Source organism: Sebastes umbrosus, chromosome 15 (genome assembly GCF_015220745.1).
Source record: "Sebastes umbrosus isolate fSebUmb1 chromosome 15, fSebUmb1.pri, whole genome shotgun sequence".
Lineage (NCBI taxonomy): Eukaryota > Metazoa > Chordata > Actinopteri > Perciformes > Sebastidae > Sebastes > Sebastes umbrosus.
The window spans coordinates 17,844,951-17,858,885 of NC_051283.1; the positions used below are offsets into that span (position 1 = coordinate 17,844,951).

The 13,935-nt window shown below is 32.6% G+C and overlaps 2 protein-coding genes across 3 annotated transcripts; both read left to right on the forward strand.

The window, feature by feature from the left end:
* Positions 1-2,329: 2,329 nt before the first annotated feature.
* On the forward strand, positions 2,330-7,024 carry otud6b (OTU deubiquitinase 6B). The gene is made up of 8 exons (XM_037795885.1): positions 2,330-2,630; positions 3,621-3,769; positions 4,086-4,190; positions 4,425-4,625; positions 5,478-5,598; positions 5,762-5,823; positions 5,917-6,023; positions 6,387-7,024. The coding sequence occupies exons 1-8, from the start codon at positions 2,540-2,542 to the stop codon at positions 6,469-6,471; spliced, it is 921 nt and encodes a 306-aa protein (XP_037651813.1). The 5' UTR covers positions 2,330-2,539; the 3' UTR covers positions 6,472-7,024.
* Positions 7,025-8,458: 1,434 nt separating this feature from the next.
* lrrc69 (leucine rich repeat containing 69) lies at positions 8,459-13,684 on the forward strand. 2 transcript variants are annotated; one of them, XM_037795884.1, is made up of 8 exons: positions 8,459-8,672; positions 8,794-8,920; positions 9,014-9,086; positions 12,054-12,249; positions 12,324-12,395; positions 12,489-12,590; positions 12,702-12,853; positions 13,534-13,684. In XM_037795884.1, exons 1-8 carry the CDS (start codon positions 8,478-8,480, stop codon positions 13,544-13,546), a joined length of 930 nt encoding a protein of 309 aa, XP_037651812.1. In that variant the 5' UTR covers positions 8,459-8,477; the 3' UTR covers positions 13,547-13,684. The 2 variants fall into 2 exon arrangements, with proteins under 2 accessions (XP_037651812.1, XP_037651811.1); XM_037795883.1 differs by having other exon boundaries at positions 8,467-8,672; positions 12,702-12,881.
* The last annotated feature ends 251 nt before the right edge of the window (positions 13,685-13,935 follow it).

Below are 13,935 nucleotides of genomic sequence, written 5' to 3' on the forward strand. Positions count from 1 at the left end.
CGTGCCACGTCACACCGCACGTCTGCACCTCCACTGACCAGCTCCTCTCAGCTCAGCAGACACATAAAGAAACTATTATCACTTATTTTATGATGGTGAAGTATCCCACACATTTTGGACAGATCCAGAGTCTCACTTTTTTTTGAAGCTATGAAAATACAGACGACGCAAAAGTAAATTATTTTTGGCGTAAGATTTACACAGAATTAGTTACTATATTTGGTACAAACATAGTTTTTACTTTATACTTTCAACATCTACAAATATTAAAACAAAATACTTATTTGGAATATTGAGTGTAGCTGCTAGAAAAGCAATTACTTTCTTTTTAAGAAATGGTTTAAACATCAGATACCCCATCATTAGAGAGCTGGTATGATGTTATTTATGAAATATTTGTAATGGAGAGTATTACTTTCTCAATGAGGCTTCAAGAAACTAAATTTGAGGACATTTGGAAGGAGTAGAAAAAGTATATTTCCCCAAAACGCCCTTCTTTGTTTATTTTTTTTTCTTTCTAAATTTAATTTTGTTATTATTATTATTTATTTGATCTTATTCACATGAAAGCACCCCATGTTCTGTCTGTGTTCTATAATTTTATTGTAAAAAGTGGAAAAGTTGGTTCACTTCACATTTGTATCTAATTAAATATGTTTATGTAAATGTTTGAGTAAAACCAAATAAAGGAAAAACAAAATGAAAAAAAAAGAAAAGAAAACCTTCAAAAAAAAAGAAAATACAGACGACACTTTTGAATATCTGATAAATGTCTTTATTCTACGTGCAAACAGAAATGTTCTAAATCACTATACTTAAGTTTTCACCTTTTCTAATAGAACTGAATTCTCTACTTAAATCCCTCAGTTTGTTAAACAAAAAAGTAATACACTTTTGAAAAGGTATGTGCGATGGAGTATTAGGGCCACATTGAGGAAAATAAAAATTGGAGATTTCGAGAATAAAGTCATAAATTTCCGAGGAAAAAAGTTGTAATATTACGAGAATAAAGTTGTAATATTACGAGAATAAAGCTGTAATTTTACGAGAAAACGAGTCATGATGAATATTTCAGACAGATTCTCGTAATATTACGAGAATCTGTCTGAAATATTCATCATTATGTATATTAAAACAAAACAAACAAAAAAACAATGTTAAAGGGACTGTTTGTAACTTCTTACACGTATAAATCAATCCGGGTCGGTGTACCATGCGCGCTCGCGTGTGGCTACGCGGTTCAGACTCAGACTCCAACACAAACTACACGGAAGCACCAAAGCACTCGTTCTCTCTCCACCTCACGTTCATACGCACACACTCCACACTGCAGAAGAGTTAGTTTAGCTCAGAGAATATCTAGTGAATGTACAGTGGACGTTTGTGCAGAAATAACTGCTGCAGCTCCTTCAGACCAACAGAGGTTTTCTGTGTCTTGTGAAGTGACGGGGCTCCGCAGCGAGAAACGTTGTCGTCTCCGAACGGATGCCAGTGTCTCCATCCGGCTGCGGTCGGAGACGATAACATTTCTTTTAATTTATTTTATAATCTGAAAAAAATGTCTGTACAAAAAAAAAGTATGAAAAATGTCGGAAAAAATTGTCTAAAAAAAAGTTTGAAAAATGTTGTAAAAGAAAAGTCTAAACAATGTCTGAAAAAGGTAAAAAAAAAAAAAAAAAAAAAAAAAGTCCGAAAAAGGTCTGAAAAAAAACAATTTGAAAAGTGCTGGAAAAAAAGACTCTGAAAAATGTCTGAAAAAAAAGTTTGAAAAATGTTGGAAAAAAAAGTCTGAAAAAACTGTCTAAAAAAAAGTTTGAAAAATGTTGTAAAAGAAAAGTCTGAAAAAAAGTCTGAAAAAACAATTTGAAAAATGCTGGAAAAGAAAAAGTCTAAACAATGTCTGAAAAAGGTAAAAAAAAAAAAAAAAAAAAGTCTGAAAAAAACAATTTGAAAAATGCTGGAAAAAAGACTCTGAAAAATGTCTGAAAAAAAAGTTTGGAAAATGTTGGAAAAAAAAGTTTGAAAAATGCTGGAAAAGAAAAATCTAAACAATGGGTGAAAAAGATAAAAAGAATGTCCGTAAAAATGTGTGCTTTATTGTATTTATTTATTTTTTTTCTGTACCCATTCCTGTTTTAATCTCTTATTTTCACAAAAAGCCCTTCTAGGGACAGGTGTTGCAAATTGGCATCCACTAAAAGCACTATGATACTGGCATCAGATAGCTGTTTTTAAGTTGTCTATGTACATTGTATTGGTCCCTATTAAATAAACCATGAATGTATAATGAGCAGCCAAGAGGTGGCGGTAGAGCGACATTAGTCTAGGAGAAGAAGAAGAAGAAGAAGAAAGCTCCCTCGTCTCTTCCGGTTAAGGCCATGATATCAGCACGTTTTATTCATTGTGGAATATTTATTTTTATCTCTCGTCAGTGATGCGGACTATTTTATGACAGGGACATCACAACACGTTGTTTATCTAACGGAGGACAGTCTCATTCAGCTCACAAAGTGTCCCACTGAACACAGAGAGCTGCATCATGATGGAGGAGGAGAGAGTGGAGACACCAGAGGAGACATCAGACGAGCAGCTGGCAAAGCAGCACCGCAAGGAGAAGAAAGATATGCAAGGTTGCAACAGTTTTTCACTTTCATTCTCAGCTTGTGCATCTCATGTGTTGTTTTATTTCTAGGAATTTAGCACCTATGTAGCCACCAGCAAGCCAAGTCATAGTTAGAAAATGCCACTTCACAGGAGACTGAGCAAAACCAAAATGACAGTGTCATTATGACAGTGTCATTATGACAGTGACATTATGACAGTGTCATTATGACAGTGTCATTATGACAGTGTCATTATTAGGTATTTGTGCATTATGTTTTTCACTAGTAGCTCACAGTGATTGTAGTTTTCACAAGTGACATTTTGATTTAATCATGATTCAGACACTGCAGATTGTAAGAGTTTGCTTTTATTGTAATCAGATATAAACTATTTCTATAAATTGTTCTGCTATATCTTAATATATTTAATTTAAAACTCCATAAAGTGCAAGTTATTGATTAAGTCTGTATATATTGCCCTTATTTTATGGATGAGATATGACATTATTGAAATAAACTCTGATGATTTCACAGTAAATTCACAGTAAATCATAAAGGGTAGAAAACAGCTGCTGCACAGATGATCTCTATAGGCTGAAACTTACAAGCTTCTTATGATTGATGTCAACATATAATAATAATAATACATTTATTTATATAGCACTTCTCAAAGCAGATGTTACAAAGTGTGTCACAAGACAAAAGCAGATAAATAAAGTACAAAATATGGTACCTGCTAAAACAGAACATCACAGAACATATCAATAATAGAAGTGGTAAAATGGTAGGACGAGTTGATAAAACAAATATACAGTATATATACATAAATGTGTATAAAAGGTATACATGCATCCAGAAACGGATGTATACATACATATGTTTTTCATCACTTGTCAAAGGCAAAATATTAGCTGTGACATCACAGATTAGGGCTAAAAGCATCTAGCACCACCCGAGTGATCTATTCTGTATTGTGTGTGGGCTTTATTGAAGTTTTGTTTTGTGCTTCATTTTCAGCTAAAATCCAGAGCATGAAAACCGCAATCCCCAAAAATGACAAGAAAAGGAGGAAACAGATGACAGAGGAGATCGCAAAAATAGAGGCTGACCTAAACCAGAAACACGAGGAGGAATTGAGGCAACTCAAATCTACCACCAACACAGAGGTAGATATCTGCATTCAGACGACTGACAAAGATTTTACATCATGAAACTTAAAAAAGATTTACCCTTTACAATGCAATCCCTGCATACTTTATTGCACACATGTATCGGTCTAAACCAGACACATGGATATATTGAAAATGCACATAGTTGTATTTAATCAGTTGGGAGGTACATTGTAAAAGAAGCAAATGTGCACTGAGCAAATGCACATTTTTTTTCACGTTTGTATCTCATTTTAATGCTTACATGAAGTCTGTTTTTTAAATGTTTTTTATGTGCAGCATAACTAAAGCTCTTTTCACTCAATGTTAAAAGGTGGAAGAGGTGTTAAATGGAGTGGAGACCATGAAGATGGAGGGTGGAGGAGAAGAAGAAGAAGAGGTCCAACAGCCACGTCTAACCAAGGCCCAGAAGAGAAGGGTGAGATACAGGTTGCACCTCAAACAGGACAGTTTTAAGTGCTGTTTGTTATTGCCCACAGCCCTATAACTGTCGTTTAGTATACAATGGAGGAAGCACACTTAAGAATAATCTATCATTCGTATTTAATTGGTAGTTTAATCAACCAACTGTGTTTGCTTTCCTTTTCAATTTTGTTTCAGTCACGGTTTCAAGTACTAATTAAACGCATTTAATTTAAATGATCCTCTCCAGGACAAGAAGGCTGCCCAGGAGAAGGAGAGGGAGAGCAGGATAGCAGAGGCCGAAGTGCAGAACTTGCAGGGTGTGAGGCACCAGGAGGGTCTGAAGCTGGCTGAGAAACTCGCCCAGCAACAGCTTCAGATCAAGGAGATCTCTTCTGATGGCCACTGCATGTACCGTGCAATTGAAGATCAGCTGGCACACCGATCAAAGGTACGTCACCTTGATATAGGAATATTATACCTGTAGCTTTAGTTTGACTACCTAATCAGAAATGTGATGAGACCCTTCACCGCCAAATCCTGTGACCGCAATTTTTGTCACTGCCCCAGACTTGGACCTGCCGAAAGTAAAACTGAATTTGTTGGCTTTTTCTTCTTTACTAGCTCGATGAGCTATCTTACTTAAGTGGAAGGATTCTGCCCCTACTTCCCACTCACATTGAATTAGAGACGTTATGTCCTGTATGAATATAGAAAATCCGTTATACTACCTGGGGAACAGAGAGTATATTTTACGAGGTGTGATGCCCCTTGACATTCAGTAGATTTTTTAAATTATTTTATTTTATTTATATATTTTTTTTAATTATTATTATTATTATTAATATTGTATTTTACTTTTTATTCATTTATTTTTCCTTTCCTATCCTATTTATCAATTTTCTATTTCCTTTATTTCTCAACTTATTTTTCTGTTACTATCAAGGTGTATTATAGATATTCTCTCTGTATTGTTGTCTATAATTTTAACTATCCATAATTTAGAATATATTTTCTGTGGTCGGCTGTGGTTGCTTGTGTGTTTGTTTTTTGTGTTAATAAATGGACATGTTGTGAGTGTTGTTGGGCAAAACTAAATCTTTCCACTGTACAGTTACTGTTCATCTCATTATTGTTAATCAATGAAAAGACCTTTGAAGGAAATGTGATGAGCAAAAGTACCGTCTACACTCCTTTGCCACTGCACTGTCTGCTCTGACAAACTTTCAACAAAGTTCATACATATGTTATTACTAAAGTTCATATACAGAGTGCATTTTATTCTATTCTGTTTTATTTCTAGCCTGGGTTAATCATGAGTGTGAAAGATCTCCGGTCGCGCACTGCCGAGCACATGAGAGGCCATGCTGACGACTTCCTGCCTTTCCTCACCAACAGCAACACCGGTGACATGTACACATCAGGTAACACTTTGATCGTTTTGGCTTTCAGAAACAATTCATCATAGGTATATTAAAGACCAAAAATTTGTATATAGATATTACATATGACATATCAAGATTTTAGAAAGTAATTATGTGCATGCACAGTATTCATGCAAGTGTTTTTGTGTGTATTGGTGTCTAGATGAGTTTGAGAAGTACTGCAGTGATGTGGAGCACACAGCAGCTTGGGGTGGACAACTGGAAGTGAGTTGTTGGTTTTGTCACAGATGCACAGTGATGTTGCTCTCTGTACTTTTCAATAATTTTCTTTTTCATGCCTTTTTTTTACCCCAACAGTTGCGAGCTTTGACCCAAGTTCTTCACTTGCCAGTGGAAGTGATCCAGGCCGACTCCCCAACTATAAAAATCGGGGAGGAATTTGATAGTGAATCCATCAGCCTTGTGTACGTCGTGTATAAGTTGTAATGTTTGTCAGCGAGTCATTAGCATAATGTTCAAATATATACTGTTAAATTAGTAGGAAAATGTATAATATATCGAGCTGAAAACATATCTACTGTACTTGTTCATGAAGGATATAATATGATTTTTTGGGCCCTTGTGTAACCGCATGCAAAAGTTCAGAAATCAACAACATCATGGCGATCACACAACTCACTAAAGCAGCTGTAGACAGACAAACTTGTATAACTGTAATCTATGCATTAACTATATCAAATGACACGTTCTGATAAAGCTTTTCAGAATTTGGAAATGTTTATCTCGGACCTCTTGACTCACAGAATCTATTTTCTCATTGTTTGCAGCTATATGCGTCACGCCTATGGACTGGGAGAGCACTACAATTCTGTGGAGCTGCTGAAGGACCCGGCCAATGCAGAGGACAGCTGAGAGACAGCTCAGTCTTGGTGTGACATAAACCAATGTGTGTGATGCAGGGAGTGTTCAAACCACTCACACCAAGGGCCCCTAAATACAAATGTATTTGGAGGGAGACCCCTCCCCCTAATTGAAGACATTGTTAAGCTGAGGTTAACAGAGTTTGTTGCTGTTTTCAGAATGGGTTAAACACATAATTGTATGTCTCTGTTTAGAAGTCAAAAGATATCAGTGGGTAGAGTGAGATCTAGTTCTGAAAACAGTATCATTCTGCTGATGAAAAACAGCATAGAGGGGGAAATTAACATGTCCATGATTTTACAGTGGACACCCTTGGTCTATCTCAGTGACCCCAGTGCTTCACTTCAGCCCACTTTGGGAAGCGACGGTGAACCACGTACCTTTTTATCCATAATGGGCAGGAGAGGATGTAAGAGATGTTGATCGTTCCTGTCACTCCAAATGTCAACTGAAGGGTTGTTGATCTTTTGCAGTGTTCTAGGAATGAACTGAACTGTGGAAATTGTAAATCACATCAATGTTACATAAACATATACAATACTAAGGTATGTCACTGCTTTATTTGTAATATTTCCAATGAGGAAAATGGTATTAACTGGTTTTAAATTAATACAGTTTTCAGTATTAGACTGTGAAAGATGAATATTTTAAAAACTAAAATAATGATTCAACAGTATATAAAGTTGTTAAATCTAGCTTCACCTCTACCAGCAACATCAAAACGCCTCTTATACTTTAATGAATCAGTAGGCTAATAATAATAATCCAGTTATGATATATAGGCTAATATTACTCTGAAAGGATCCATTCTGCACAATGTGAGTTTTTTTTGTGAGGTTTTAATATATATATATATATACAATATAATATATATAATACAATATAATAATAATAATAATAATAATATTAATACAATATATATATAGTATATATATATATATATATATATATATATATACACACACTATATATATATATTTATATATATATATACAAATTATACATACATTATACATTGTATATATAGTGTATATATATATACACTATATATATATATACAGTATATATATATATATATATATTTTTAAACTTTTTTTTCATACTTTATTTTTTCGAGGTTGTTTTCATATATGCAATTTACAGTTCGTAATTACAATAGTTTATAAACCAATTTTTAAGTAGTTGAGCTTATAGACAAACTCATTAAGTACACTAGAGAAAACAACTTCAACTTTCAAAATTGAAATAAAATTAAGAAAATAAATAATAATAATGATAAAAAGAAAGAATAGAGTTAAAAAAACAAAAAAAACAAAACAAAACAAAAACAAACTAATACAAAAATAAGAGTAATAATAAATTAAATAAACAAAAGTTAATAGAAAATAAAAAGGGGGGGAGGGGAAACGCAAATATAGGAGTTTTAATAATATTTTAAGTGCGTTTTGCTAATAATACTCTAGTGTTTGTGTTTGTAATAGAGTTTTATATTGGGGTATTTCTAAAGAAAAATGCTGATCAATTCAATTCACTTTGCTTTATTGGCATGACTGTCAGGTGAATAATATTGCCAAAGCGTCAATTCAATAATAAATAAAAATAAAAAAAGAACAAAATAAAAACAAAAACATATATATACACATATATACAATTCATTAAGCAAATTACAATATATAGATATTTAAAAAGAACATGTAAATGGAAGAAAACAATAAAGAAGTAATTAATGTTTGTTGTGTCAATAAAACAAACAAACACATAAAAAAACAATTAATAACAATATATTGCGATATCAAAGGATAAATGTAAAAAAAGAAAAGAAAAGAGTAAATAAAAGGCAGAGTGTGAGTTCCGTCTATTATGTGTTGTTGTTGTGGTTGTCTCTTGCACTGACATATCCTATATGATCAGCTGTCACCACTAGAGGCTGCTGCTGCCTCAAAGCAAAGTCTTCTTCTTCTTCCACGTGTCAAAAAGCATCTCGTCGCCATGGAAACATGCATGTGAGTGATTTAGAAATGATGGTGTCAGTGGTAAGATCTTTCTATTCTAAAGCAAACTCTTTAAACTTGAGCTGTAAGAAGATAAAGGTGCTTCCCGAGTGTGTTTCCGGACTAACCCAACTGTCGGTTCTCCTGCTGAACAACAACTCCATCAGCTCCCTGCCTGCCTGCCTGATCTCCCTACACCGAGTGAGTCTTCCTCCGCCTGTTTGCTCACTGGAAGTGATCCAAGACAACAGCTCTATAAATGTTTTTACACACCACGCAGATTTGTGATTAAATACTTTTTTGTTTTTGCAATGCCTGCAAGCTGGTTGAGCTGAATTTGGGAAATAATGCCTTGAAGGAGCTCCCTGCTGTGTTGGGCCATCTGGAGTCCTTGAAGAAACTGTATCTGTTCAGCAACCAGATTACAGTAGTGCCACCTGATGTGATAGGTAGGGTTCTCACTGTGTGCTGCATGATTAGCACCTCAGAAGATTTGTTACAAAAACAAAGCTAAAATTATTGTTCTATTTGTATTTTTACAGATGGTTTACGAAACCTTGTTGTGCTCAATCTGAACCACAACCAGCTTAAAAGACTTCCAGCAGAGATTAAAAGGTACATTTAGGGTACCATGCTACCCGAGATCTTATAGTATGGTATAAAATGTCATAGTATAGTATGTAGAAAAAAATTCATAGTATAGTATGGTATAAAATGTCATAAAAATGTCATAATATAGTATAAAAATGTCATAAAAAAGTCATAGTATAGTATGGTATAAAGTGTCATAGTAAAGTAGATCATAAAATATCATAGTATAGTATGTAGACAAAAAGTCACAGTATAGTATGGTATAAAATGTCATAAAAAAGTCATAGTATAGTATAAAAATGTCAAAAAGTCATAGTATAGTATAAAAATTTCATAAAAAAATCATAGTATAGTATGGTATAAAATGTCATTATTTATGTAGAAAAAAATCATAGTATAGTATGGTATAAAATGTCATTATTTATGTAGAAAAAAATCATAGTATAGTATGTCGAAAATAGTCATAGTATAGTATAGTATAAAAATGTCAAAAAGTCATAAAAAAGTATAGTGTAAAAATGTCATAAAAAGTCATAGTATAGTACGGTATAAAGTGTCATAATATAGTATGTAGAAAAGATCATTGTATAGTATATTGAAAAAATGTCATAGTATGATATAAAATGTCATAAAAATGTCATAATATAGTATAAAAATGTCATAAAAAAGTCATAGTATAGTATGGTATAAAGTGTCATAGTAAAGTAGATCATAAAATATCATAGTATAGTATGTAGACAAAAAGTCACAGTATAGTATGGTATAAAATGTCATAAAAAAGTCATAGTATAGTATAAAAATGTCATAAAAAAGTCATAGTATAGTATAAAAATGTCAAAAAGTCATAGTATAGTATAAAAATTTCATAAAAAAATCATAGTATAGTATGGTATAAAATGTCATTATTTATGTAGAAAAAAATCATAGTATAGTATGTCGAAAATAGTCATAGTATAGTATAGTATAAAAATGTCAAAAAGTCATAAAAAAGTATAGTGTAAAAATGTCATAAAAAGTCATAGTATAGTACGGTATAAAGTGTCATAATATAGTATGTAGAAAAGATCATTGTATAGTATATCGAAAAAATGTCATAGTATGATATAAAATGTCATAAAAATGTCATAATATAGTATAAAAATGTCATAAAAAAGTCATAGTATAGTATGGTATAAAGTGTCATAGTAAAGTAGATCATAAAATATCATAGTATAGTATGTAGACAAAAAGTCACAGTATAGTATGGTATAAAATGTCATAAAAAAGTCATAGTATAGTATAAAAATGTCAAAAAGTCATAGTATAGTATAAAAATTTCATAAAAAAATCATAGTATAGTATGGTATAAAATGTCATTATTTATGTAGAAAAAAATCATAGTATAGTATGGTATAAAATGTCATTATTTATGTAGAAAAAAATCATAGTATAGTATGTCGAAAATAGTCATAGTATAGTATAGTATAAAAATGTCAAAAAGTCATAAAAAAGTATAGTGTAAAAATGTCATAAAAAGTCATAGTATAGTACGGTATAAAGTGTCATAATATAGTATGTAGAAAAGATCATTGTATAGTATATTGAAAAAATGTCATAGTATGATATAAAATGTCATAAAAATGTCATAATATAGTATAAAAATGTCATAAAAAAGTCATAGTATAGTATGGTATAAAGTGTCATAGTAAAGTAGATCATAAAATATCATAGTATAGTATGTAGACAAAAAGTCACAGTATAGTATGGTATAAAATGTCATAAAAAAGTCATAGTATAGTATAAAAATGTCATAAAAAAGTCATAGTATAGTATAAAAATGTCAAAAAGTCATAGTATAGTATAAAAATTTCATAAAAAAATCATAGTATAGTATGGTATAAAATGTCATTATTTATGTAGAAAAAAATCATAGTATAGTATGTCGAAAATAGTCATAGTATAGTATAGTATAAAAATGTCAAAAAGTCATAAAAAAGTATAGTGTAAAAATGTCATAAAAAGTCATAGTATAGTACGGTATAAAGTGTCATAATATAGTATGTAGAAAAGATCATTGTATAGTATATCGAAAAAATGTCATAGTATGATATAAAATGTCATAAAAATGTCATAATATAGTATAAAAATGTCATAAAAAAGTCATAGTATAGTATGGTATAAAGTGTCATAGTAAAGTAGATCATAAAATATCATAGTATAGTATGTAGACAAAAAGTCACAGTATAGTATGGTATAAAATGTCATAAAAAAGTCATAGTATAGTATAAAAATGTCAAAAAGTCATAGTATAGTATAAAAATTTCATAAAAAAATCATAGTATAGTATGGTATAAAATGTCATACAAAAGTCATAGTATCTTAAATGTCAAAAAGTCATAGTATAGTATAGTAAAAAAATGTCATAAAAAAGTCATGGTATAGTATGATATAAAATGTCATAGTATAGTATGTAGAAAAAAAATCATAGTATAGTATGTCAAAAATAGTCATAGTATAGTATGGTATAAAATGTCATAAAAAAGTCATAGTATAGTATAAAAATATCAAAAAGTCATAGTATAGTATAAAAATGTAGTAGATCATAGAAAATCATAGCATGTCAAAAAAAGTCACAGTATAGTTACTATGCTGTGACTTTACTATCACTTTTTTTATGACATCTTTTGACATACTATACTATGCTATAGTATGACTTTAACAATGTCATAATATAGTATGTCGAAAAAAGTCATATTGATATAATTTTAGATGTACTATACTTTGACATTTTTATGGCATGCTACACTACGAATTGTTATGACTTTTTTCAACATACCATACTATGACCTTTTTTCGATATACTATACTGTGACATTGTTAAATTAACTCTATTGTTGTTGACTGATAAACTTGTCTTCATCTAGGCTGATATCTCAAGAAATGGTCAAATGAAGGTCACAAAGGAGTTCAGAATAATGTATTCTGTGTTATAAACCTGTTTTTTTCCATTAGTTTGAGCAGGCTTCAACATCTCAGTGTGCTGGACAACAAGCTGGAGGAGGTCCCTGTTGAATTGGGTCATCTCACCAGCTTGTCTGAGCTAAACTTGACCTCCAATAATTTGTCCCAGCTACCTCAGCAGCTGTATCAGTGTAAAGAACTAACCAAGTTGCATTTAGCCAGAAACAAGCTGACCAGCCTACCAGAGGTGGGTACCCCCTGGTGTGATTTTTACTGTACAATGTGTTAGCTACATAACCACATGCTTACCTTACATTTCAGGGAATCAGGGCGCTGGCAAAACTCCAAGTTTTGGATGTGGGTGGCAACCAGTTGTCCATGTTCCCTGTTGAGGTACAGTATACAGTGTTAGGTAAATACAGCAGCCCTATGCTGCATTGTGAATTACAACTTCACTGTATGACACTAGGACGTTGCTCTGTGTAGTTTCACCTGCTGCCCCTGCAGGAGCTATACCATGAAGGCAACAAGTTTGTGCGCTGTAAGCCGATGTCGTCAGTGCAGGATGCGGAGGTGCTTACGTTAAAGGTAGAGTGTCACTTAAAAAAAGATATCTCACAATATGTCTTTGTGTTTATTCAGTGATATTGTATGAGTGTATTTGCTCAACAATATTCTTGTCTCACCTTTGTTTCCCAGGAACTGGCTGCCAGAGTTGTCTTGCGGGAGGACAGGGACGGGTTCTCTCTGGTCCACAGGATGCTCCCCCACTACCCAGTCCTGACTGCCCTGTTGGCCTGTGGCAGCTATTGTGCGCTCTGCCTGGATCCCATCCTCACCACCTGGCTGGAGTGTGTTCATTTTATCAGTCTAAAGAAGGTTGGTTGAATGTTTTTGCCCTACTATCATTGCATTATGGTATTATGTGTAAAGATTTCCTTAAAAAGAATATGATTCTCTGGGCTGTGTATTAGAAAGAATCTGGATATACGATACATGATATAGGGGTTACGAGTCAATATACAGTATTGCAATACTGTAAGCAAGGCGATATATTGCGATTTTTTAAATTAAAATCAAATTTTGAAAAAACTGTCATAGTATAAGAAACACAACACCATATGCATAAAATCTGAGTAAAAACAAGTTTGCTTTTTTTTTATACAATCAGAACAGTGGGATCTACATTTGCATCACAGTCCCTGTAACATCGCACATCATAGCACTACTTTTGTTCAATCTGAGCCACCGTCTGCCACGTAGCTTCTATCTATAGTGTTTTTGAGAATTGATACAGTATCAGAAAACATAATATCTCAATACTCAAGTGTATTGCATTTTTCTTTTCTTTTGTACAGCCACATATCTTGTATGAAAAGTGCTCTATAAATAAAGTTATTATTATTATTATTATTATTATTATTATTATTATCATCAATATTTTATTACACTCCTGGTAAATACAGGATAAGGGATGATCATGTAGCGGCTCATGTAATTAAATGTGTGTCATGTTTTATGTGTGTTACAGGACATGGAAATGAGGAGTTCGAAGACTATTCCTGTGCGCGCCCTTCTTTGTTCATACAAGTGCTTTAATACAGATGGACACGCCTTCTACGGTGTTGCTAAGAGATAAATACAAGTTCATTTAAAAGAAAAGGTACGATTCATGATCTCAATCACTATCCCATCTCTTTTTTTAAACTAAAACTGTGAACACAGATCTGTAAGTACACAAATTTAACAACAGACCTCACCAAGGTAATACATTTCTGGCAGTAGTTAGATGCGTTGAGGTATATTAATACGGTGCTATGATTTCCAGTATATATGTTTTTTGTCCTTCTAACATCTCAGAGATGCCATTTGACTCTGTGGTCACTAGGTGGCATCCAATGAACATTGAAAATTGTCCCAATGTCGGATCCTG